Source organism: Homalodisca vitripennis, chromosome 3, assembly GCF_021130785.1.
Source record: "Homalodisca vitripennis isolate AUS2020 chromosome 3, UT_GWSS_2.1, whole genome shotgun sequence".
In the NCBI taxonomy this organism is placed as follows: domain Eukaryota; kingdom Metazoa; phylum Arthropoda; class Insecta; order Hemiptera; family Cicadellidae; genus Homalodisca; species Homalodisca vitripennis.
In genome coordinates, this window is record NC_060209.1 from 38,405,989 (window position 1) to 38,429,475 (window position 23,487).

The 23,487-nt window shown below is 33.8% G+C and overlaps 1 protein-coding gene across 1 annotated transcript in view; it reads right to left on the reverse strand.

Annotated features, from left to right (window-relative positions):
* Positions 1-1,630: 1,630 nt before the first annotated feature.
* LOC124356805 (protein borderless) overlaps positions 1,631-23,487 on the reverse strand; it is a 46,408-nt gene continuing 24,551 nt past the window's right edge. Inside the window, exons 3-12 of the mRNA XM_046808014.1 lie at positions 19,092-19,314; positions 14,930-15,039; positions 13,479-13,650; positions 11,340-11,530; positions 9,193-9,411; positions 7,977-8,239; positions 5,772-5,944; positions 4,993-5,067; positions 4,681-4,866; positions 1,631-4,593 (exon numbers count right to left, since the gene is read on the reverse strand). Coding sequence (XP_046663970.1) covers positions 4,352-4,593; positions 4,681-4,866; positions 4,993-5,067; positions 5,772-5,944; positions 7,977-8,239; positions 9,193-9,411; positions 11,340-11,530; positions 13,479-13,650; positions 14,930-15,039; positions 19,092-19,314 — 1,854 coding nt within the window. The 3' untranslated portion in view covers positions 1,631-4,351. The remainder of the gene's footprint in view (positions 4,594-4,680; positions 4,867-4,992; positions 5,068-5,771; positions 5,945-7,976; positions 8,240-9,192; positions 9,412-11,339; positions 11,531-13,478; positions 13,651-14,929; positions 15,040-19,091; positions 19,315-23,487) is intronic.

Here is a 23,487-nt window from a genome sequence, read left to right on the forward strand (position 1 = left end):
ATACCTCTTATCATTTCAAAATTATAAAGTCGTCCTAAGACTTAGTTGTCACCCTGTATATAAACTACTGAATATCATTGTCAAATGCTACACACTGTTAACATCTAACTAGGCTATCTCCATTTCTTTACTGGCAGTTTAATGCGTAGTAATCATTGTGTTTACAAATCTATTCATCATTTCTATGACTTATAATCATGTTTATATATTAAATTAACTTTATTTCAGATGAATGCCAAATTATTGTAGCAAGTAAGTAGACATTTCAAAGAAAACTGTTTAAGGATCTTATGAATTGTTGAATTCTATACAAGAACTTTTAAATGTGAATATGAGTACAGTTGCATCTCTCTGTGAAAACAGAAGAAACTTTAAACTTTTGTTATTTTAGTAGGGTGAATATTGTGGGGTGTAGTTTGTGGCATCTTTTATACTAATTAAATCTATTTAATTTTATCTACAATTCAACCTATGCTATAATTTAAGATTTTCTTCTTACTGTTTGTGAACTGCTCTCCTGAGTAATAAAAGACTTATTGTTGCTTAAAACTTTTATATTTATGAATAGTATTAACAACAATGGTTTATTACTTTATTTATAATATAAAAAGTATTAAACTGTTTACTACTAAACAACATGGACTTTTCCACACTGTTGATGGATATAGTATGTCCACGTAAGTCAAACAGGAAAACTAAGACTGACTTCTATCTTCTTTTCTCTTCTGCTTTTTCAGATGCCATCTGCACCATTCTAATTCCTGTCTCAAATAGTGGACTTCTAATACTTCCTCAGAAGTTGAATATAATTTTATGTTCGACTCTTTTTTTCAACAGAACAAGTTTATGTTTCCAAGATGATTTCAATGGTTTTCTATTCAAGCGATAATTATTGTAATTTGTATAAATTGTTTAAATTTTTCCATTTATATCTTTACCCAATTTCCTTGGAGTCTTTTTTCATTCCAAAACAATTTAACATGAACACTCATGTTGAATCTATGATTTATGTAGTTAACTTCTTTTTAATCTCAAGAAATACTCAGATTGACATACTGGTGTTTCATTGAGCCTAAACCGAGTAAACAAGAGTGTTTTTGTCAGACGCTGTAGTATCCTACTTCTACCAAACACAAGACCACAGTCATGATAAGAATAAAAAGGCAAATTCAAAAGCGCAACACATCTATTTAATATTAACAAATTTAACACCATTGAAAATGTATGGATAAACTGTATAGAATTGGATTTGATTTTAATCATTTCCTCAAACTCATGCTGAGGTGAATGAATGAATGAATTGATTTTATTTCCCAAATATATGTACAATATTACAATCCAAACTGTACAATTAACTTCTAAAAAATTTTTATTACATTACCGAACGGAGTTTGAAATGAGAACAAAGAATAAATATCATAAGAAATAATCATCATAAAATAAGCATCATAAAAATAACATCATGTATAAAACATTGTCCTCGGGAAATGAGCCTGCATGGGCTATGATGCCTGTGCGCAGACTCGAGTTGCTCACGCCTGAAGAAATAACGGACTGGATATACATAAGTTTTTAATACAAGTTTCTAAAGTGTTCAGTTCACAGTTAGGTATTTAAATCAAGACCAAAACAAAAATACCACACTTTATTAAAATTGTATAAATTACATTAAACAGATGATTACTTAAAAACTAAGTGAAATTAAACTATTTCATGTAAAATTAAATGTTAAAAATATTTTAAATAAATTAAAACTACGGTACCTAAATTATCTTAACGCTGAATACAAGAAAGATGGTAAACAATACATTTCTAGAACCCTGAAAACCGATTGATTTGAAAACCTAAAGAACTTTTGATCAAACCTCTTTTGATATCCTAGAAATACGTACATACACGATTGACCTTCTGCGATGTGCTAACATCCACCATTGCTGTGTGCCGTGTTTAGCTCATCTTCATTTTACATGGTTATTTATTATAAAATTCTTTATTGAGAGAATAGAAACTTAATGACCTCGAAAAACTGGTGCAAGTTGTTTATATTACTAAGTTTTATTAAAGGAAATATAATATTGTATGTGTATATACAAAATAATAAAAATAAGTAGTAAAAACGTGGCATCTATATTTGAAAAGTATATTTTAACAATGTTAAACACCTTTATTTTTTATAAATAATAATCGTTACTTCCCTATAGCTTTACTCTCTTTTTTCCAAAAGCTTCACATTTGCATGGGGACTATAGTTAACAAACAGAGTTGTCAAAAAATCACAAAGTGCAAATTTACATTTCAGATTTTAACCCGGAGACAAATGTGCCAAAGGATAGCAAAATGTGAAAAGAATTAGCTCTTTGGCCTCATATGAGGTAGCTTACATTTTCCTTGTGCTAGTGCTTTTAATTAATGTTCTTACTCACATGTACAGATATCTAACAGAGTGTTATGGAAATTATTTGGTTATCTCAATTGTGTCAGTTTGCATATTCTAGATCTTTATTTTATGGTAGTGGGAAATATTGTAATGTTTAGATCTATTTTAAGCATTAAGGTTTGATTTCCTTCTGGTCAAATAGACCTATTACACAATTTAAAAGTTTTTTTTAAAGGAGAGGCCGATCACTTTTCTTAGTCTTATTCCATCTGTCCTCATGAGCCACGGGCCTCTGTGAGGATCTTATGAAACAAAACAAAGGGGAGTGTCGGATACAGTACAAGATCCACGGTACTGATAGAAAGTGCTTCAGTCACAGACAGGATTTGAACCTGCGCTATCTCAACTGAGACCCAAAGTCCAACGTCTTAGACCTAAGCATATTGTTGGTTTTATTTAAAGCAGTTTGCACTTGTCAACGGGTTAATTAGACTTATTAAACTGAATATTCATTTAGTTGAATGTACCTGTTAAAGTATAATTACAGAGTTACAGGGTTTGTGAATAACATGATTTCACAGTGGTAATTCATTTCTATTACTGGTCAAATATACATATTACAGGTGCTTTGTTTATAGCACAAGGAGAAATACAAGTGTACAACTTGAGGTAATTACAACATAATAAATCAATCAACTGTAGGATAATAAATTACTTGAAATAAGTTACATCTACTATTACAGCTCATATGGTTAAGTAGGTAAACCCATAGAGCACACAATATCAATTTGATGTTAAATTAATATTAAAATATAAAATTGCCATATTTTGTTAATGAAAATGTTTATGTTCTTTCTTGATTAGTGAGAACAAAATTCTGATTTTAGTCGTGGAATGAGGAAGAATTTAATTATAAATGCTTGTGTTGCCAGCGTATGGTTTAGTGAAGAGACACCTCAGAGCATTCTACAGGCAACTACAGTCCAATCTTGATAATCCGACATTTGCCAGTCCGACACGCTCGAAAAAGGCTATCGGCAATCGGCGCTGGCCGCTCAGGCCACTGTAGTACTGTACAAGTGTACGAGCAGAATCTTTAAGTAAAAAGAAGCAAAAATCTGTGTTTGATTTTTTAAAGTGTAAAGATGGTATTTTAAGAGTTTTCACTAATATATTATGTATGCACAGTTTGTTCATTATACTATAATAATTATTGTACATACATAATTATTATGTATGTACAATAAAACAGTTTGTTCTTACAGTATTGTGTTTGCTTATTTTACGTTTCTTACTGATTATAGGTTATTTATGAATTGTGTAAATGGCAACATTGGTAATCCGACAGTGTGCTGGTCCCATATCTGTCGGATTATCAAGATTGGACTGTATTTTAAACATAGGATCACACTCTTTGTACTAGATCACTTTTACTAGCTACTTGAGAACTGAAATTCAATTCCGTTCATTTCTTTTCTGTTCTTTAATTTTTTTAACCGTACTGTATTTTAGTTAAATGTCAAATTGATTTAAAAATCTCTGACTTTATATTAATACAAAGTATATTAATTATACATAAACTTTAGATTACATGCTTTATGAGAAATTATGTCAGGAAATAATCATGTTTTTTATTTAAAAAATTGTATATTTAGTTGAAAAAACTGAAAAATTGAGTTTAATTTCATTCGGTTATCTGTAGAAGTAAAATATTTATTAAAATGATTGGTGGCGTTTTTGTTTCCAAATGTTGACAGTTTGTGCAAAAACCTGATTAGGCTTGAAACTGGTCTCTGACTGGACCGTTCAATTCACTTTCCATGAGACAACAGCCTTCATTCATGTTAATTAAAATTGTAATATGCGGATTCACATGATGCCACTTGGGTAATGTGGTCTTTATTTCCAGAGAGACCTTTCAGTCTTCACAGTATGAAACAATAAATACACGATATATACATGTCCAGTAGATGTTCATGAGGAACTGATGTGGGTGCCCTTGAGCTGATTGTTTCGATACCACCGCCGCACGTACCACACGGTTGCCAGTGCTGCCAGCAGCAGTCCCACGCCCATGGCGGTGGCGAGGGTAGCGACACGTGTGCGTCCGTTAGCTGGCACCTGTAGCGTCAGCCGGTCACTCTCCGACATGTACTTGTTGTTCGTCACTGCGGTAACCGTGAAGATATATGTCGACTGCTCCTCCAAATTGGGAACTGTAAAAAAATTATTTTTCATAAATTCCTTATTGTATTTACAGTTTGTTAAAGTTTTGAGACAAATTTACTGCTTTAACAACTTACTAGAGACAGAGTTGGCATTGGTTTCCATGGTCTCTGCCAGCTGCTCATGGCCGTGCCGGAACCACCTTACGACATAATGGTCCAAGATGTCCACTCCTAATGTGGGTGGGTCCCATTCCACCAGGTAACCCTCTGCAGACAGCTCTACTCGCACATTCAATGGTCGAGATATCTGCTGAAATGGATCTGTAACCAAGAATTAAGACATTGTGCTGCATAAACAAATTTAGTACGTTCTTCAGATTGAAATTGTTTCAAAATGCTATTAATACACCAATAATTTTTTAGAAAGCTTTAATTATACAAACTAACCTATGGAAGCTCCAGTTGGAGTATGCCAGGGCTGAGGACTCGCAGGGTTCTCTTGGGTATACCCAGGTGGGGGTGCTGCAATGTGAGAGCAATATGAATGTACATTTTACTATTTACAACTTTATTAATATTAGAGTGTGTAAAATTTCAATTTTGATAATAACAAACCAGGTGACATTCTGAAAAAACACTCTCTGACATACCAATTAAGTATTTCCTAAATACTCAAACTTCCCTATAGAACTTCCGCTAAATCAAATAATATTAGGAACTACTCATTTTTAAATGCAATGCATTTCATTTTTTATTAATGTCTAGTCAAATAGGAATTTTTCCAATATTCATTTTCACATAATAAACTTTATTATCTGATTAAAAGGTAACTTACCTTAACAATCCTGCTTTTTATCCCTAAGACCGGTTTTGATGTAAACATCATCACCAGTTAGGTGTAAGAATGATATAAATTATTTATCTCCTCTGCAGGAATGTCAATGATGTTAAAACTGAGTTAAAATTAGATACACACAGACACAAATATAAAATACATGAAAATTTAAAACTCTATACTTCATTGATAAAAAGCAGAAAAACAAAAATTGCTAACGTAAGTTACATTTTCATAGATTATTTAAACAATCCAGGGGCTAATAAATATGAAACTTCATTAGTTTTACGTTTAAAAGCTACATTATCGTAGTCAAAATGAAAGAATGAATGCCTCCAGTTTCCACTAAAAGCAGCTCGGAAAAGCTCGTAGAAGAGTAAACATGACTTACTCTTTGTTCTGGCTCGCAAAGCCTTGCTGAACATGCCGTCACCCTGTGAGTCCTGGCTGAGCACCATCAGCTCGTACTCTCGGCCTGGGAGTAGGTTGCCCACCGTAGCCTCGGAGCTGCCGCGGGACTGGATTCTCATGGTGCGCCATTCAGACATATCCGTGGGTCGATACCTGTGTTGTGAGAAGGTGGAAATAATTCATCTTGCTGTAAGGCTATTAATTTTGAACTGGCATAAATAAAATCCTCATTTTGTATATGACAACACTAGAGCGTAATCAGGAAAACATTTGGGGGGGGACCTCTCATTCCTCATTTTGTTCCTTGAAAAGTTTATCTGTTTCAATGATGAGAACAATCTTTTTAGCAGTACATGTCATTAATACTGAATAATTTAAATTGTAACAGTCTGCTAAAAAAATTATTGAAAAAATTTAAAATTTTGGGGGAGTTGGTCTGGACGCCTTGGACTCCCTTGCTGGCTATGTCCTTGTGACAACAGAATAGTAACGCCTTATTATTATACATTTTTAATTAATATAAACTTTGAGTATATTAAATTTCATTATCTCAAGCAACTTTTTAGGTAATATGGTCGTCATTGTACATTTACTTCTGATGAGTACATTGGTTCTTCTAATGGTTACAGAAAATACTTCTTTCAAGAAGCACTTTGAAGAAGGCTTTACAGAGACTAAATAAAATTTCATGGCAATCTTTCATGACTTGTAAGTGAGATATTTTATGAGGCTATTAAATTCTACTCAATTTCACTGTCTTGTAACAGGGGTCAGACAATCGGAACTGAATATATGTGAAAATGTAAATAATATATTGATTTTATATAGAAAACTTACAATGTAGAAAACTAAAGAAATTAGCAGACGTGATTGTACGTACAAATATAAGTAAGTAAAACACTTCATTAGAAATGTATTTAAAAAAATAACTGATCTCATTTTAAGATAAAAAATAATTTAACTATGTTCTTTTATTTTTTCATTGCTTGGATTAGTCAAAACTTAAATTATAGTTTATGCATAGCGGTTATAGTTATCTAATTTTCATTGGTTGATTTTTGTTATTAAGTTTAACACTGAAGCTAGAGTACTGCTTAATACAATGTGACTAATAAATTTACTCAGAAATTACTATTTAACCCTTTCAGACCCCTTAACATTGTTAGTTGACAAACTGTTCCAAAGCTGTTGACATTATCAGTGGTTTTCAGAGTGCACTTTTTCTCTAGACAACTTCAACTGCAACTAGCTACCTTCAATCTAAAAGGTCTTCTGATCGGCTTCCAAAGTTTAGTATTTAAGAATAATTGCTTCTGATCAGCATAGTTTAGAACTTAAAAAAAACAAACTGTCTTATCAAGGTAGTGAATTTTATAACAAATTACTGTGTACATGAAAGAAATAAAAAGAAAAACTAAATAAAAAAATATTTATAATGAATATTTAAACTGAAAGACCACACTATACAGCCTTCATGAATATTTTGAATTTTAACTATTTTAATATCCAATAATTTTTAGTACATATTGTGAGTTCTGTCCTCGCTATCGTTTGCAATCATGAATGAAATAATATGAAATAATCTATGAATAAATAATATTTGAATTTAATTGAAAAGTGACAGAATATTCAAGATACATAAGACTAAGGGATTGAAGCCACCTTCTGGTGACATCTCATTGTACTAGCACCATAAGGGGGGATAGTGGGAAATGTCTGTCATACCAACTTGAAAGTATGGTAGTAGGCTAGACCTGCTCCAGCATCTGGCAATAAAAGGAGCAGGACCTGGTTCCAAGCAGGAGGGTTCTTCCTCTTGTTCAAGATTCTGAAACTTTTAATGTTAAGAAAGCCGTACCCACTCGAATTTTCATCCTCTGCAGTTTCAATTCATACAGTACAGTAAACTAGACCCCTTACCCCAATACCTCAACATCAGATTATTAAGTGCCGTTATTGTCAAGATATCAGAGACAAATAGTTTTTTCTGTACCCAGTATAGATCATATTGGCGCATATAAACCAACCAGAAATTAATCCTCCTCTGGATTCTCAGTGTTATTAACGACTACAGTCTATTTAAACTGTACTGAACTCCTTCATGAATCGATATAACTTCCAAAGGTCCTGATTGAGAACCAAGTGAATTGTTCTGAACACATTGTAAGAAGTGACATGTTCTCACCAGATACTAAAGTCTCCGCTGGCCCGGGAGCCTCCTGGTAGCCAACGCACTGTGATGCTGGTCAGTGTGCTCTCAGCAGTGAGGTTGTGAGGAGCCCGAGGCACAGAGTTCTCCACCATCAGCTCAGTCTCTGATGTGATAGTGGCGGCCTCGTTGCTGGCCACACACTGGTACAGTCCTCCGTCATTCTCGTGTATGTTGCTGAGAGTCAGGTTACCCCCAGTCACTACAGCTCGACCAGCAGGCAGCGGCGTGCCGTCCTTCTGGAGTTTTGAAGCACAACAGTTAATTAATTATGTAAGTATAGATATTGCATGTGATAATTATTGAACAGATTTGGTAAGGAAGCACAGAGTTTAAAACTGATGAGAACAGGAAAGAAAAGAATAAACGAGAAAATAAAAGTTTCTATAAGGGAGAAAAGAGTGTAGTCCACACTCAAAACAAATATAGAAAAAAGACAATAAGAAAATGTATATATTTTTGTTCAATCATTGAAATATTAAAGGTGGACTACTCCCATAGTGTGGATCAAAAAATTGAAAATAAAATCGAAACGAAATTAAGGAAGTGGTTAATTTATATTATAAGAGAAGAAATAAGATGTAACAGACATACAACAGTAGAGGCATACAATGGTAGAAATTCTTGTTACCCTAATAATTTGTGAAAGTTATTGAAAACCTTTTGGAAGATTTAACATTAAGTTTTTATCACTCAGAACAAGGAAATGAGAAAACCCTCATTGCACTCAGTCCTAAGAGGACTTTTGTGCTGCTTCCAGTGTGACAGGATATTCAGGATGGGTAAGGGCTGTTAATATACCATGATAAGGGTTAACAGGAATTATCTAAGTCATGTCTCCTTGGAAGAGGGAGAGGCTACGTCTGCACCAGACTCTTCCAGTCACAGCGGGCGAAGGAAGCCATACTTTCTCTTGTTTAGGCTTTAACATTAAGAGAGTCCCATCCATTCTAACAGTCTCCTACATTATAAACTAGACCAGCCCTTTTTATCCCATTATCACAACATTAGTGATGTGCCGTTCCTGGACATCCATTGGGTTGCCCAGATTTAAGTGACACAACGGCTTTTGGTGTATCCAGTGTACGTTCTACTGGCAAGTGCAAACCAGCCAGATAAACATTGATTTATCACTTAAAAAACGCATTTGGTGTTGACTATAATAATTTTATAAAAATATTTGAAGAGTGACCTTAAACCAGACAATGGTGGGTCTGTGGGTTCCGTCACCATCGAGAGCATCGCAGGGGATCTCTATGCTGTCTCCAACCTTACGCAGGTAGAGGTTCTGGGGGGTGACTGTGAACACAGGGGGTCGCTGGACCACCACGTGGATGGGGGGTGATGGACCTTCTGTGCCCAGAGAGTTGAATGGTGTACATGTGTACTCCCCGGAGTGTGACTCATCTACCTGGACAGGCCACTTCAACTTGATTGTGGTTAACACCATTGTATCATTTATCACAACACAATAATTTGTTAAGTCACAATATATCATATATCAACAAACAGAAATAAGATAAATCCTCCCAAACTCACACACTTTTTGACAAATGTGACATCAAATTAGCTTGATTAATATCCACAAGCCCACAGCACTGCTTGAATAAGGATCTCATATTAATTTTCAACTTAAATAGGGCCCAAAGTCACAAAATGAAAAATACCAGCTGTTATCACAAAAGCAAACGTGTGATAATTTGTAAATAAGTTAATTCGAGAATTTCAGTTGCGCACAAAACCTGTATTGCATGATATATCTCAAGCATGACTGTTAAAGAATTAATATTGATTTTTTTGATAATTATAGAGTATCATTCACACAAATATTTAATAAAAATCTCGTGTCAATGTAAATGTTTTTATATTTAGTTTCTTTTTAATTGCAACACAATTTACAAGTACGAAAAAACCAATGTTTAAGAAAAATTCAAATACATAATTTGGCAAACCTACTTCCTTTACTTTATTACCTAACAGCTAAATTTTAATTTTGCATTGGTTGATCATTTTATTTTGTTTACTAAGAATTTATTACAGTTATGACATAAACATTGTTTTTAGCAAAGCTCAGAAAGTGTTTATTATGGAATGGAGGAATATTTCTAAACTAAACCATTTGCTTTATGTCAAGAGGAATTGGAGCAAGAATTCCCAAGTGAGATTATTTCTAACAAATCTACTTTACCTATTCACAGACTTACAAAAATCCAAATGTAAGGATAAAATCTTGGGTATCCTGACTTAATGTATATTTTGCACAGATAACCTACTTGACTATGCACAGATAATAGCAATTCTCTGACTACATGTTTGAACTTGTTTATCACAAAAACTTACTTAATCATATCTAACAGTTTGTCTAGCAAGTCCATTGGTACCAAAACTCCGTAGTCTGATTATATTAGTGAGTATATTGATTTATATTTTTTACAATAATAGAATAATTACTACAGGAGTTTGTCATAGTATTCCAAAATTGAAACTCAATTCAAAACCTAATAACACAGAATGAGTGCTGAGAGAATAATAGCATTAATATAAGGTTTATTAATATAAAGCTGTGACTAAAACTACTGTTTTAATTTGGTGTAAGATTATAGGTCTTCCTTTTTTTCTGTTGGCTATTAGGAAATAAAACACTGTTCGTCCTTGAGTTTTTTTTTAGATTGGTAGGACTGTGAGTATCAAGTTATGAGCAAGTATGAGATTAAAATGTATAGAATGAATCTGGGTGGCCTTGTGATGTATATAGCAAGTTTATCATATCTCAGTATGGATGATTGTTGCAAAATATTTTTCAGCTAATCATTTTCTCAATAAATTTTACTCACTGAAATAATGAGTGATTTCCTATTAAAGCGGCACTGTGTTACAATTTATACATCTTATAAGTATATTTAACTACAAAAATTAACTACAAGAAAGAAAATGTTTTGCTAAGATGAACAGTGTGAAGTATTCTTATAGTTATTTAATTTTTAGCTACACTAAAACAGTTACAAAAAATTATCCTGCTCCCATAAAAAGGTGAAAAAATAACTTCTCTACGTATGGAGTATTGTTGATATAATGTAATATTTTTGTTGCTAGCTGAAAATTCAGAATTTTACAAAAGAATATCAAAAGTTCACTCGAAAAGGTTATAGCAGCAGTTATCTGTATATGCCAACATTAGTTAAAATGTTAAGTAGTAGATTTCATCATATTTGTATTAAAGTGTTCATACCACTGAATAATAGTAAATCTAATAAATAAAGGCATTAATTTTTCTAATGTATGATTCTATAACCAGTATGGAAACAATAAAAACAAGTCAAATTTAAAATACTAACACACCCTTTCAAAAAACAGTGATCCATTCTTCCTGTAGAAGACCCCTTGAACATTAAGTGGGTCGAAGAGGAAGCCATCTTTCTCCCAGCGGAGAGTGATGAGTGGGGGATTTGCTCTGAAGTGACAATCCAGAAGTGTCGGTCTACCGTAGGGGAGGAATATCTCTCGAGGAGAGTAGACTATCTTGGCTGGATCTGCCACCATCACAAGAGTTTATATTAATTCATCATCACCATTCACGTATGATTTTGAAATTACTAACTTACAGATATTAAATAATACAGGCTAAATCCAAAAAATATTGTACTTTAGAATAATTCTAATCTCTCATGTTCGATTTTGCAAACTGGTTTATTTCAGGACTGTAAATTAAAATAGAATGGAATATAATTGTTGCTATACACTATTTTAGAGTTCTGACATTGCTTTGCCAAAATTATACTGCATTTTCCATTTTAGACTGAATACAGAAAATCATTAACATGATTAATATTAATATCGGCAGTGCATACATTTAGCTCCATTACACAGTTTTTTGGAATTATTTATAAACAACATAGATCAATAGAGAGAGGCGAAAATTATAAAAAGCTTAATGCAGAAGGTTCCAGTCCTAAGATATAATTCTAAATTCACTAATGATTCTTTTTCTTCACTTTACCCATATTAATGATTTTTATACATTTATTAAACGAATTATTATATATATAGTATATATATATATATATATATAAATATTTTGTGAAAAATTCTTATACATACTTATCGTTGACGCTGCTTGTCACTATAGTAATTATAATTGCAATTTGAACTAACACATATATAATACACAAGTTTTGTAATCAGTGTAAATGTTTCCTTAACTGGGTTTCATGTATAAGGATATAAGATTGATCTTTAATGAGGGCTTACTGAACTGTAAGGCCCCCAGCCTTCTAGGGAGCTTAACACGTTCACCGCGGCAGACACAATAGTGTGTGTTAGATTACTTAAAATCAATCAGTATAGTGCCACAGTGAAGGTGTTAAGAATTATGAATTTGACCTTTACCATTGAGGAACCTGGACAACACTTCCTAGAAATCTTTTTAAAATTATGTTCTTAAAAGTAGGCTTTTTTTGTATTAAAGTTCTGGTCACCTCTGAAAATTGAATCACGTTTTGGAAACTATTAATTATAATAGAGCAGCAAATATATAGAATGGCTCTAACAGAATCAGAAACTAAAATCTATTTGTAGGGTACTTTCTGGTTAAAGTACAAAAGTTATTGCAATAAATGCACTGTATAATTAGTTGAAATTCGCCTGAGTTAATTTTTATAATTGTTTTATAAAACCCCATAACACATGTTAATGAAACTGTTTAAACTACTAGGAAAACTATTATTATTATTGTTTGGACCTTACCAGATGTTTAATTATGAAGGAAACAACGCTAAGCTGTTGAGGATAAGCTATTTAATCCAAAATAGATTCTGGGGATAAATGCACCACAAAAATAAAAAAATAAATTATCTGTAATTACTAAGCCCCTACTATAGTACCATGTGTCAATAAAGACACTGTACTGTATGTCTCATTATGCTAATCCAAAGGAGGTATGCATTTATGGGCGTCTCCATAAATCTCTTTTCTCTCCAAGTCTCTTTTCTCAGTTTTTAATCCCATATTACAGCAGATCTCAACATTGTTGGTACCAGCTTCATAACCTAAATTCAAACTGGTACCAAATACACAACTCATCTCTAATTTTTTTAAGTTTCTAAAAAAACAAGGATTTTTAAATTTTGGTAAGGACTTGTAATTCCATTCCCCAATTTATACATGCCACTGATAGGAACATATCTGTAGTAGGGATATGCAAACAAATTATTGTTGTAAAGGAAGATAAGTGTACACAAAATGTAAGAGGTGTAAAGTCTTCTAGTGGAGAACAATTTGTTATGGGATTATCAATTAAAATAAAGAAATCTCACATTTAAAAAAATGGTTAGAACGTAAACAAGAAATTGCTTAGCCAAATTTAATTGGTTTAGAATGAATTAAACACTGTTTTATGATCTGTTAAATTGGAATGCAGAGTTCAGTTCTTGTTTATTACTTTACTGAAGTAAATAGTCTAAAATAAAAAACAATACGAACACGTAACGTTGAGAAATGAGCTAGCAGCTTGTTTCTCTCCCTTCTGGTTGACAACCTCACAGGTAAATGAGCCCAGGTCGTCCATGCTGGCCTGTCTGATGGTGAGAGAGCCTTCAGGCGCTATCCATGATCGGGACAGCAGGTCCGGCAACTCGGAGAGAATCACACCATCCTGGTAATATAGAAGTTTGAGGAGATTTATACCAGCACGTTATATTTGTTGGGGCATGTAGCACATTGTTTTTAATAAACAGGCAACATTTTACACGAAAAGAGCTCATCATATTTTTTAAGTATAGTGCAGTAATTATTTTTACCATTTTCAAATAGCAACTTGGTGCAAAGTGTACTGGGTCCTAACTGACATATCGGATAAGTATATACAACCAACACATTTATGATGTTTTTACATCAACCGAAGTGTAACACTGTATATTCTGCTAATTGAACCTAAAAGCTGAACTACTTGATTATCATCTTAGACTCCTAAAGGGAAAATAATATATAAAGTTATTGGAGCATCTTAATTCTAAGCATAAATAAACTTTTATTATAAAAGTTACTGAGAAAAAAATATCGTGATACAACATAATATGAATGGTTCTGGAGGAAGTAGAAGCATTCAAATTATTTGAGTTGTGAATATTAAGGTGATGCAACCAATTGTTTAGTGGGAAAATATTTTTTTTTTATTTTAAATTCATAGTCATTCATAGTTCTATAATAACTTTCAAGAAAAGTAGAAGACTATTTTTTATCACTTCATAAGGAATTACAAGCATGTTAGGTAAATCAGGAAGGCAAGTAGTGTAGGCCCAAATAAAAACAGCTTAAGATAAAACTTTGAAATTGTTACAGTATGCAAGTAAGTTACAGTTTCAGGAAGTGAAATGTGTTTCATTCATTTATAAATCAAATAAACAATATAAAATAATTAACAGTATATTATACAAAATACTCTAGCTCTTACAATCTGGAATTATACTCCTACTTCTAAATAAATGTCCTGTCAAACTGAACTTTGAAATAGATACTCCAATACATTTTTGTGTAGAATTAAAATTAATGTCTAATAGACAACTAAATATATGAAGATCTTATATTACAGTATTACTAACTTACTTGGACTCCTTTCAAAAACAGATTTATTTGAATGCAGGGACGTAGCCAGTGAGGGGGGTCCAAGGGGCCCGGATCTCCCTCAAATTTTTAATTTTTTGTAAAACAAATTTGATTATTTAAATAATTCAGTACTACTGACATGTACTGCTGAAAGATCGTTCTCAACAAAGAAACGAGTCAAGAACTTTTTAAGGAACAAAATGGGGCCTTACTCTCTGTCCACTACGGGAAAATATCAGTTGTCTGGTTCCCACGAAATTTTTTCCTGGCTACGTTCTTGTTTGAATGGGTTTATTGAGTATACAAACCATAGAACATAAAGTCCTTACCTTGTACCAACTGATGACAGAGTCTGCCTCCTTGGTAACACAAGTCAGCTCCACAGCCTTGCCCTCCATGATGGTCTGGTTCGTGGGCGGCACTGTCAGCAGGTTCCCACCTAATATCATCCATGACTTCAATGTTATTTCTTGAATGCAGTTACTAAATCATCAATGGTAGTAAAAACCAAAAGTAAAACAGACTCAGGATGGCAATAAAGAATTGTAATAGTACAAAACTACAAATATCCTATAATGCTTGTATCTTTAACGACATAACACATCTGAAGAGTTTCTTTGTAGATTGCACCTAACTTCATAACAAACCGACATTACAGGGCACCGATATGACTTCCTTAGCAAAAATTCAGCATCTTCGTACTGTGTAACGAATCAAGCAACAACATTTTTCCATGGATTGCCAAAGGTGCAAAGAATAGATACGGTATGCCCATTAGAGATTGACAGTTAAAATTGTTACATAATTATCAGAACAAAATTCACTGTAGAAATTGCTAGAAGAAACAAGCTGATTTTTTAGATCTAACATTAGAGGAGAAGAATTATATATTTGATTAAAGCATATATATTGAAAACCGACAACCACTAGCCAAACATCCATTCATAGGATCCAATTCTCAAAATTATGCCCCTACACATCAATAATACACAGATTTGTTAAACCCTGAAAACTATACCAATGAAATAAAATATATGGCAACGTTTAATAGTAAAATCAATAAATTAGTAGAAAGCACAAGGTCAAAATGGTTAAAAAATTAAATAGACATAGCTAATGTGGGGAAATATGCATTTATTGAATTTAATAATTCTGTGCTCAATACTATTGCTTGAGAATTAAAGAAACACGACATAAATATAGCTTTTAACTCAACAAATAAATTAAAAAACATATTGAAAACTAAATAAGCAGGTTTGTACTGGATAAGTAATGTAAAAAGTAAAGTAAAGAAGTCTTATTTTACAAGGAGAACTTAGGGTTAAGAAGCCCTCTATAACACTTAACCTCGGGACCAACGGCTTCCGAACCACCACCAATAGCCGGGTAGGCGGGATTCTTGCAAGGACGGGATCGCTCAGCGGTCACCCATCCAAGCAGCAGCCACGCTCGACGTTGCTTGATCTGGTTATCTTGCGCTAACCGTTGTTCCCGCTACACTGCGCCATTGGCAAGCTGATTTTTAGATAAGACTGGAGTACATAAAAAATAGTATGCAATGACTGTGCCAAAAATTAAATGTGACACACCGGTCGTTCATTGAAAGATACAAAGAATACCGTACCTATTAAACAAAGAAAAATCTACTCTCGGCCAAATCTGCCGGATGAAAATCAACATATGAGTGAAATAGGAGAAGGTCTGTTTAGAAGTAATATAATATATCATTGTAATAAGAGCACTTTATTATCAACACTGGAAGAGTATGAAATCGATGCAGCGATTAAGTGACGAGAAATTACAATTCAAATCAAATAATGTACACTGTAATCTACAGCGGAAAAAATAGCCACCCAGTCAGAACAGCTGATCAGAATAATAACACCGTACGTTGGTCAGAAGCAAGAATAGGTATTACTAGCTGTTTCCCGCGGCTTCGCACGCGTCTCTTAAGCTTTGCCCGTATATTTCTTTGCCTTCAAATAGTGTTTGGATATTTTAATATACGTAACTACTGTGTTGTAATTGCAGTTTATAATGTGCAGGCGCTTTGATAACTTTTATATCTTGCAGTACAGCCTGGTGGTTAGTTACATCAATGGGCATTGCGTATAAACCTTCTACATAGAAAAATACAAATTTTCATAGTGATCGGTCCAATAGTTTCTGAGTCTATAAAGGACAAACACACAAACATTCATTTTTATATATTATGATTGCAGAAACAGTTTAAACAAAATTTGTCGTTTCTCTTAAGCTTACTCTATGCTTTAAAACTATAAGTGTAAAGAAATTTATATATAAATATATTTTTTGTCGCATTATATATGTTTACAAAGAACAGCTGATTAAAAATTTGAAAAGACTCTTTCACTTAATAACATATGTTTGCTGCAATGCATTTCTTACGGGTATTTCTGTAACCAGTGGGGCGGAATCCTGAATCGGGAAAGGGATAAAAAGTATCCTCTAACCTTCTACAGATCAAGACGAACAAATTAAAAAAAAAATTAGGCGAATCCGTCCAGCCGTTTGTGAGTGATGCTGTTACACACGAACAGTTTCATTTTTATATATATAGATCTACCTCTGGCGTCGACTTTCTATAGACAGACCTTGCATCCACATAGGGATTGGGTGGCAGACATTTGTTCAGTAAAGCTAGTTCTGATCGTTCAAGTAGCGCTACTATACTATCTTTTTTGTTCAGAGTATTGTTCCATTTTTAATCTTATTTAATTATCTATATTTTATGGATTACATTTAAAATTTTGAGTATTTTTAGTGTTGTCAGTTTACTCAATAGTTTTCTACAATACAATTATAATATCTATTTCCTTCGTTTTCACCTAGATATTACACAACCACAATAATTTAAGTGGGAACAGATTTTAGCGTTGGCTGTAATATCGTCTCATAAACTGATACATAACCTCACTCTTGAGGTGCACGACTAGCAGATCTTTATTACGACTCGTAGTTCTTACACCACAAATATTTTGGTGGAGAATTGTAATAGTTGAAATATGATCTCCTACGCAATCAGTGCTAGAGGCATGAGTCTCTCTAACAAATCGGTCCTTGAGTGAGAATTTTATTGTGGTCTCCTTACTTCCGAATCACCAACGTTCGAAGCGGCAATAGTCAGTTTAGGGCCAGTTCGGGTTTTTAAGAGACGAGTCAAAGTAGTGCGGTGAAAGCCTGTGTTCTAAGTATTCGATACATTGTTGTAGGTGGAATTATAAATAACTCTATCACAGAATATTCCTGTCAACTCATTGCTCTAGTGGAGGGGAGATCAAATAATATTCTTTCTTTATCGAATCTTGAGGCATGACAGCACCGATAATACGCTCCGACACCATGTTCTTACTCTTCCAGTTGGCATCCAAGCTATTTCTTGTGAATTTACGTCGATGGATATGTTCAAGAGACATGAAGCTTGCGTTATCAAAACTTATTATTACTAAAATAATACATGTTAGTTATTAGACCTACATAATAAAACACCTTGCACAAAATAAAACATACTTAGTTCACTACAATCAGATCAATTATTAAATATAGCAGTTATTAACATAGTAGTTTAATCAAGATAAAATATGTAAAAATATAAAAACAAGCCAACAAATAAAAAAATACAGAACAAGAAAGTTTATGATTTTGAATATTCTTTCTCTAAAAACAAGAAAAGCGATGTGGTGCTCGTATTCATCGAAGATGCAGCGCTAAATTGACAGGGACAAAATCGAAGGGGCAATTTGTATGTAGCGCGTGGTACAGGGTAGACAACTGCGGTATAATTGGTACACAGGGCACCAGCCGCAGTGCAAGTTGCTGTCAAGATATTTATTTACCTTTAGGCTGTAGGTTAGATTGACGTTAGGCACATATACTACTCATTGAATTAATAACAGTCCAAAACAAAACATCGACGGGCAAGATTACGTCTCTCTTGCAAGATCGTACAGCCATGGAAATGTATATTGTCAAATACTTATTTAAATAATAAAATTCCCATACAACGATACAACCCATAATATTTGCAGAACAGTATTGCCAACCTTTAGCATTGTAATTAATAAATTAATGTCGTAGTTGTAAAACATAACCTAACGAACACAGATATTTTGTGAACAAATTCTTTTTTGTGAACCCTTATTGTTCCAATTCTGAAGTTTACTCATGTTATTAAGGAAATAAAACAAATAGTTCTTCTTAAAATGTTGTCTGTAATATTTTAAGTGGCCACTCCCGTTCCAACAGAGAAAGCAAATTAAGGCCTAAGGGTACGCTAGGCGAAGGAAAGTTCACGAGCAACGACCCAAAGGGCAAGACCGATCTAGCGACCCTTCAGTTATCCTACTGGGAAAGTATGATAATTAAGTTGGGTAATACAATATCTCACTAGAGCAATTACGTCCTTAAACCACTAAAGAACGAAAGATCGTGAGTGGTGGTAGTGGACTGTACTAACATGAGACCTCGTACCATCGACTGCCAGGTGGAACCAGGTGCCATTGGGCCGTGTGCTGGGGGTGCGGTTGGGGAAGTAGATACGACACTCGTACCAGCCCGCGTCCGTCTCGCGGATAGCCGTCAGGTTGATGGAACCCTTGCCCATGGGTAGACCCGCAGGAACCAGGCTGACTCGCTGTTCGTAGCCGTCCGTCGCCGACAACACGCCGTCATTACTGGAGAAGACTGTCTGGTGCTGAAACATTAGTCAAATCACATGTTACAACAGGTCAATATTATTATTTTAACCTTTTCTGCAACCGCTGTTGAGCATAGAGTAAGACAATTAAAAATCTAAGTAAAAATATACTTTCAACTGTACATTTTAGCAAAAATTAAATACCCAGTGCTTGGTCAGTACTGTAAAACAGATGTAAAAGACAGTCACTATCTAACTCATACTACATATTTAAATACTGTTATAAAGTCCATCTTAGTCGTTTTTTTTAGAGAGAATGAGGTTTCTCAGGCTTGTGTAGGTACCTATATATTTTCTTGATCGGGAAACATGGCAGAACCAATTATGGGACAACAAATACTAAAACCGGAGTAAATTGCAATGGCCATAACTATACACTTGTTGACAGATTTACTTGATCTTCGCAACAAAGCAAACTCATTGGCGTCGTAAATATAATTCACTCGAACCAGAAGTGATAGTAGGCCTACGTAATTTCGGGCGGAGCCACGGGCAACTGCAAGGATTCTTATACTAATATATGTTGTATTCCATTTCCTTTAAATGTATATTATATATGCACATGGCATAAAGGAACAAGAAAAATTGATTCCAACACACCTCATTCCAAGTTTTGACACTTAAAGTAATTTTAATTCGTGTTAAATAATTGTGAAATCGTAAAAAACTTATTCTCTGAAGTTTTTGCACTTCTTCTGATACTGTTCTGGCTAACTTTAGTACACCGGGAAAGAACCCAAAACTAAGGCATATATTGACAGTGGCAATCGAAGCAAAAACAATTAACTGCTTCAACAGATGACAGGACGTACCAAAATCATCCAGGCTCTGGCCCAGATATACAAACGCTCTCTCTGGGCTTATATCAAGGGCGGTAAATTTCTAGGGGCGATGGAGAAATATAAACAAACCAGGCGAAATTGGATTTGGTGTATAAGAGGTGCAACGGGAAATTTAACTTTTGATGAGGGAAATTCTTGTGGTTGAGAGTTTAAATTGCAGCACTGCCTGCCAGCCTGCTGCTCGTCATTGATACTTTCTCGTGTCATAATATTCTATTACAGTAGTTTTAGCATGTGAATGTTTTTGTGGTTTAGTGGTGTGTAATCATGAGTAAAAAGTTGAGTGGCGCGGAGTACAGGAAATGTGCTGCTAAAAAGCAAAGTGATATGCACTTAAGTTGTTGAGAAAGAGCCAAAAATTGGCTATTTTTTCAATGTGACTACGACTCGTTTAACTCCCTTTGCTGAGAATGTTGGTGACTTCGCAATCCCACCAATCTCGAATCCGTTGGAGCTTACAAAAAATGAATTGTTTGGTACATACCAACAAATACTTCCAACCACTGTCAATGCTACCGTTAATGATGAGCTTGAAGTGGAAATTGTTCAGCAGAGGGAAGGAACTTCACAAGCAGAGTCATACGTAACTTTAGGCCTACTAAATTCGTTTTCTGTCAATGATCCAGCTATTTCTAACAATCAATTCGGTTTTAAAAAAGGTAAAAGTACAGAGGACGCGATTGAAAAACTTATGCATACTATGGTTTATACAAATTTAAATTCTGGCAAAAAAGTAACAGGCTTATTTATTGATTTCAGAAAAGCGTTTGACTTAGTCCGTCATGATTATCTTTTAACAAAACTAGAAGTAACCGGCATTAGAGGCCCTACACTAAATTGGTTTCTAACTTTTCTTCAAAATAGAGAACAACAAGTTCGAATACGCAACGTTTTGAGTGACATAAATTTAGTAAATATCGGCGTTCCTCAAGGCTCAGTTCTATCGGCAGATCTCTTTTCCTTCTTTATTAATGATCTCTTATTAGAAAAGTTTCGTGGAGAAATCATAGCATTTGCCGATGATATTGCATTCTTGTATTCGTCTGAAAACTGGGCTACAATTAAAGAGTCGATAATTCATGACTTAGCTTTACTGAACAATTGGTGTAACAGGAATGCAATGGTAATAAATGCATCAAAAACAAAAATTTTAAACTTTGATTTGACTGGTTTTGAATTTGACTATGAGTTTAAGTACCACAACAATTGTTTAGGTGTACAAAATTGTACCTGCGAAGTTATTCAACAAACACCCGAAATTAAATACCTTGGAATTTTAATTGACAACAAAATAACGTGGAAAAGTCATATAAATAAATTACACGCCGAAATCAGGAAATCAATTCGAACATTCTATTTCTTAAGAAATATCTGTGACATAACTTGCTTAAGATCACTGTATTACGCGTTGATAAACTCCCGCCTTCAATATGGGCTGCAGTTTTGGGGTGGCGCTTATGATAACTTAATTAATAAACTTTTTGTGACCCAAAAACACTTTGTTAGAATTATGCTTTTTAAAAAACAGCGTGAACACACTGACTATCTTTTCAAACATCTGCAAATTTTACCTATAAAAAACCTTTTTGTGTTTAAAGTTCTTCAAGCATTTTTCAAAAAGAGCGGCAACAGTGGAACTGAAAATTTGTTTTATTCAACTCGAAGCACAGTCCGCCGTTTTTTTGTTAGACCAAAGGTAAACAGATCATTCTTTGTAAAAACATTTGTATACTTAGGTCCAAAATGCTTCAATCTTTTACCTGATAATATAAAACAAATTACTAGTTTTAAATTGTTTTCCAAAAAGGTTAAAATTTGGCTCAATAATATTGACGATTTAGGCATTTTACTGTATATTGTTTCCTAACTTTGACTGTCTAGCTTACGATCTAATTTAGTATTAATCTATATTGTTATAAATTTTGTATATCTTTAATGTGATGCTCTTCAATTATTTTCTCTTTAACGGTGATATAACTGTAAAATAGGTGCAATTATTAAATATGGTTTTTTTTCGTTCTCTTACATACTTATTTTTATTATTATTAGTTGGTATGCGCTACAGAAGCCGAAAAAATAAAATGTTAATTTATTACGGAAGACTACTAATTTAAGTTGTAATTATGTTATAATTAAATTACCAAAATAACCACCGAATACTGGCAAATGGTGGTTATTTGCCTTTTCCAAGTTGTCATCTTATTATGTAACATAAATGAAAAAGATGGAAATAAATATATTCTATTCTATTCTATTCTATTCTATTTGGAATGTCAAATCAACCTTAGTAGTCGAAAACTTTCTTAAACAAAGCCCCAAACAAAACGTAATGACGGAATTTTCGAAATCACAACGAACATACAACGATGCAATTAGAACACTATCCAAAACAATGTTTAAAAGTACCCTACCTTATGGAAACATAATATTAAGAAATTTGATGTTATACTCCAAAACAACTGGAGAAAATATTTTGTACTCCTTGCTGTTTGTTTCAACCAGCTAATACACGAACTAGTTTTCCCACAGGTTTTAATGACTGAAAGCACAGCTATGAACTACTGAAACGTCACGAACATTTTCATGACCACAAACGTAATATTCTTACGTAGATCGCTAGGCAAAAAGAACTAATGTAAATGGACAAAATTTTGTCTACACAGTTTGAGGAAAAGTTAATCATTGGGGAAGTGTACTGTCAAGAATAGTTCCTGTAGTTAGATTTTTTGCTGTTAGAGGGTTGCCATTTCAAGGAAATAACAAAATGTTTGAATCTCAAATTGGTTGAATCTAGAGAACTAGAATTTATTAGGATCCTTTCCTTGCCCAGCACACAGGAAAGTATAGTAACGAAGGTCAAGGGCACACTTCATACCTATCTTCTTCAACTTGTAATGAGTTTATTGGAGATATAAGGAACTGTGTGCTAAAAGCCATAGTTAAAGAAGTAAATAAGCGAGATACTTTTCTCTAATAATTGTGGATTCGACTCCTGATTGTTCTCACTCTACCAGTTATTTATTGCTTTACAATGTGTTTCCGAGACAGAACGCAAGCATGTAGAGCGGCTTATTAAACTTCTACCTGGAATATCACATACAGGCAGGTATTTGGGTGTCTTGAAAGCTTTGATATAGATGTCAAGAAATGTAGGAGTCAAAGCTATGACAACGCTTCAGGCCAGAGAATAACGCAGTACAGTCCACTAGCCGAATACGTATCAGATGTTGCACATGCATTAAATCTTGTTCGTTCTGTTGCCGCAAGCGCTGCAAAGCTACCATAGTACTATTTAGTTTTGTACAGTTGACTTTACTGTGTCAACTTA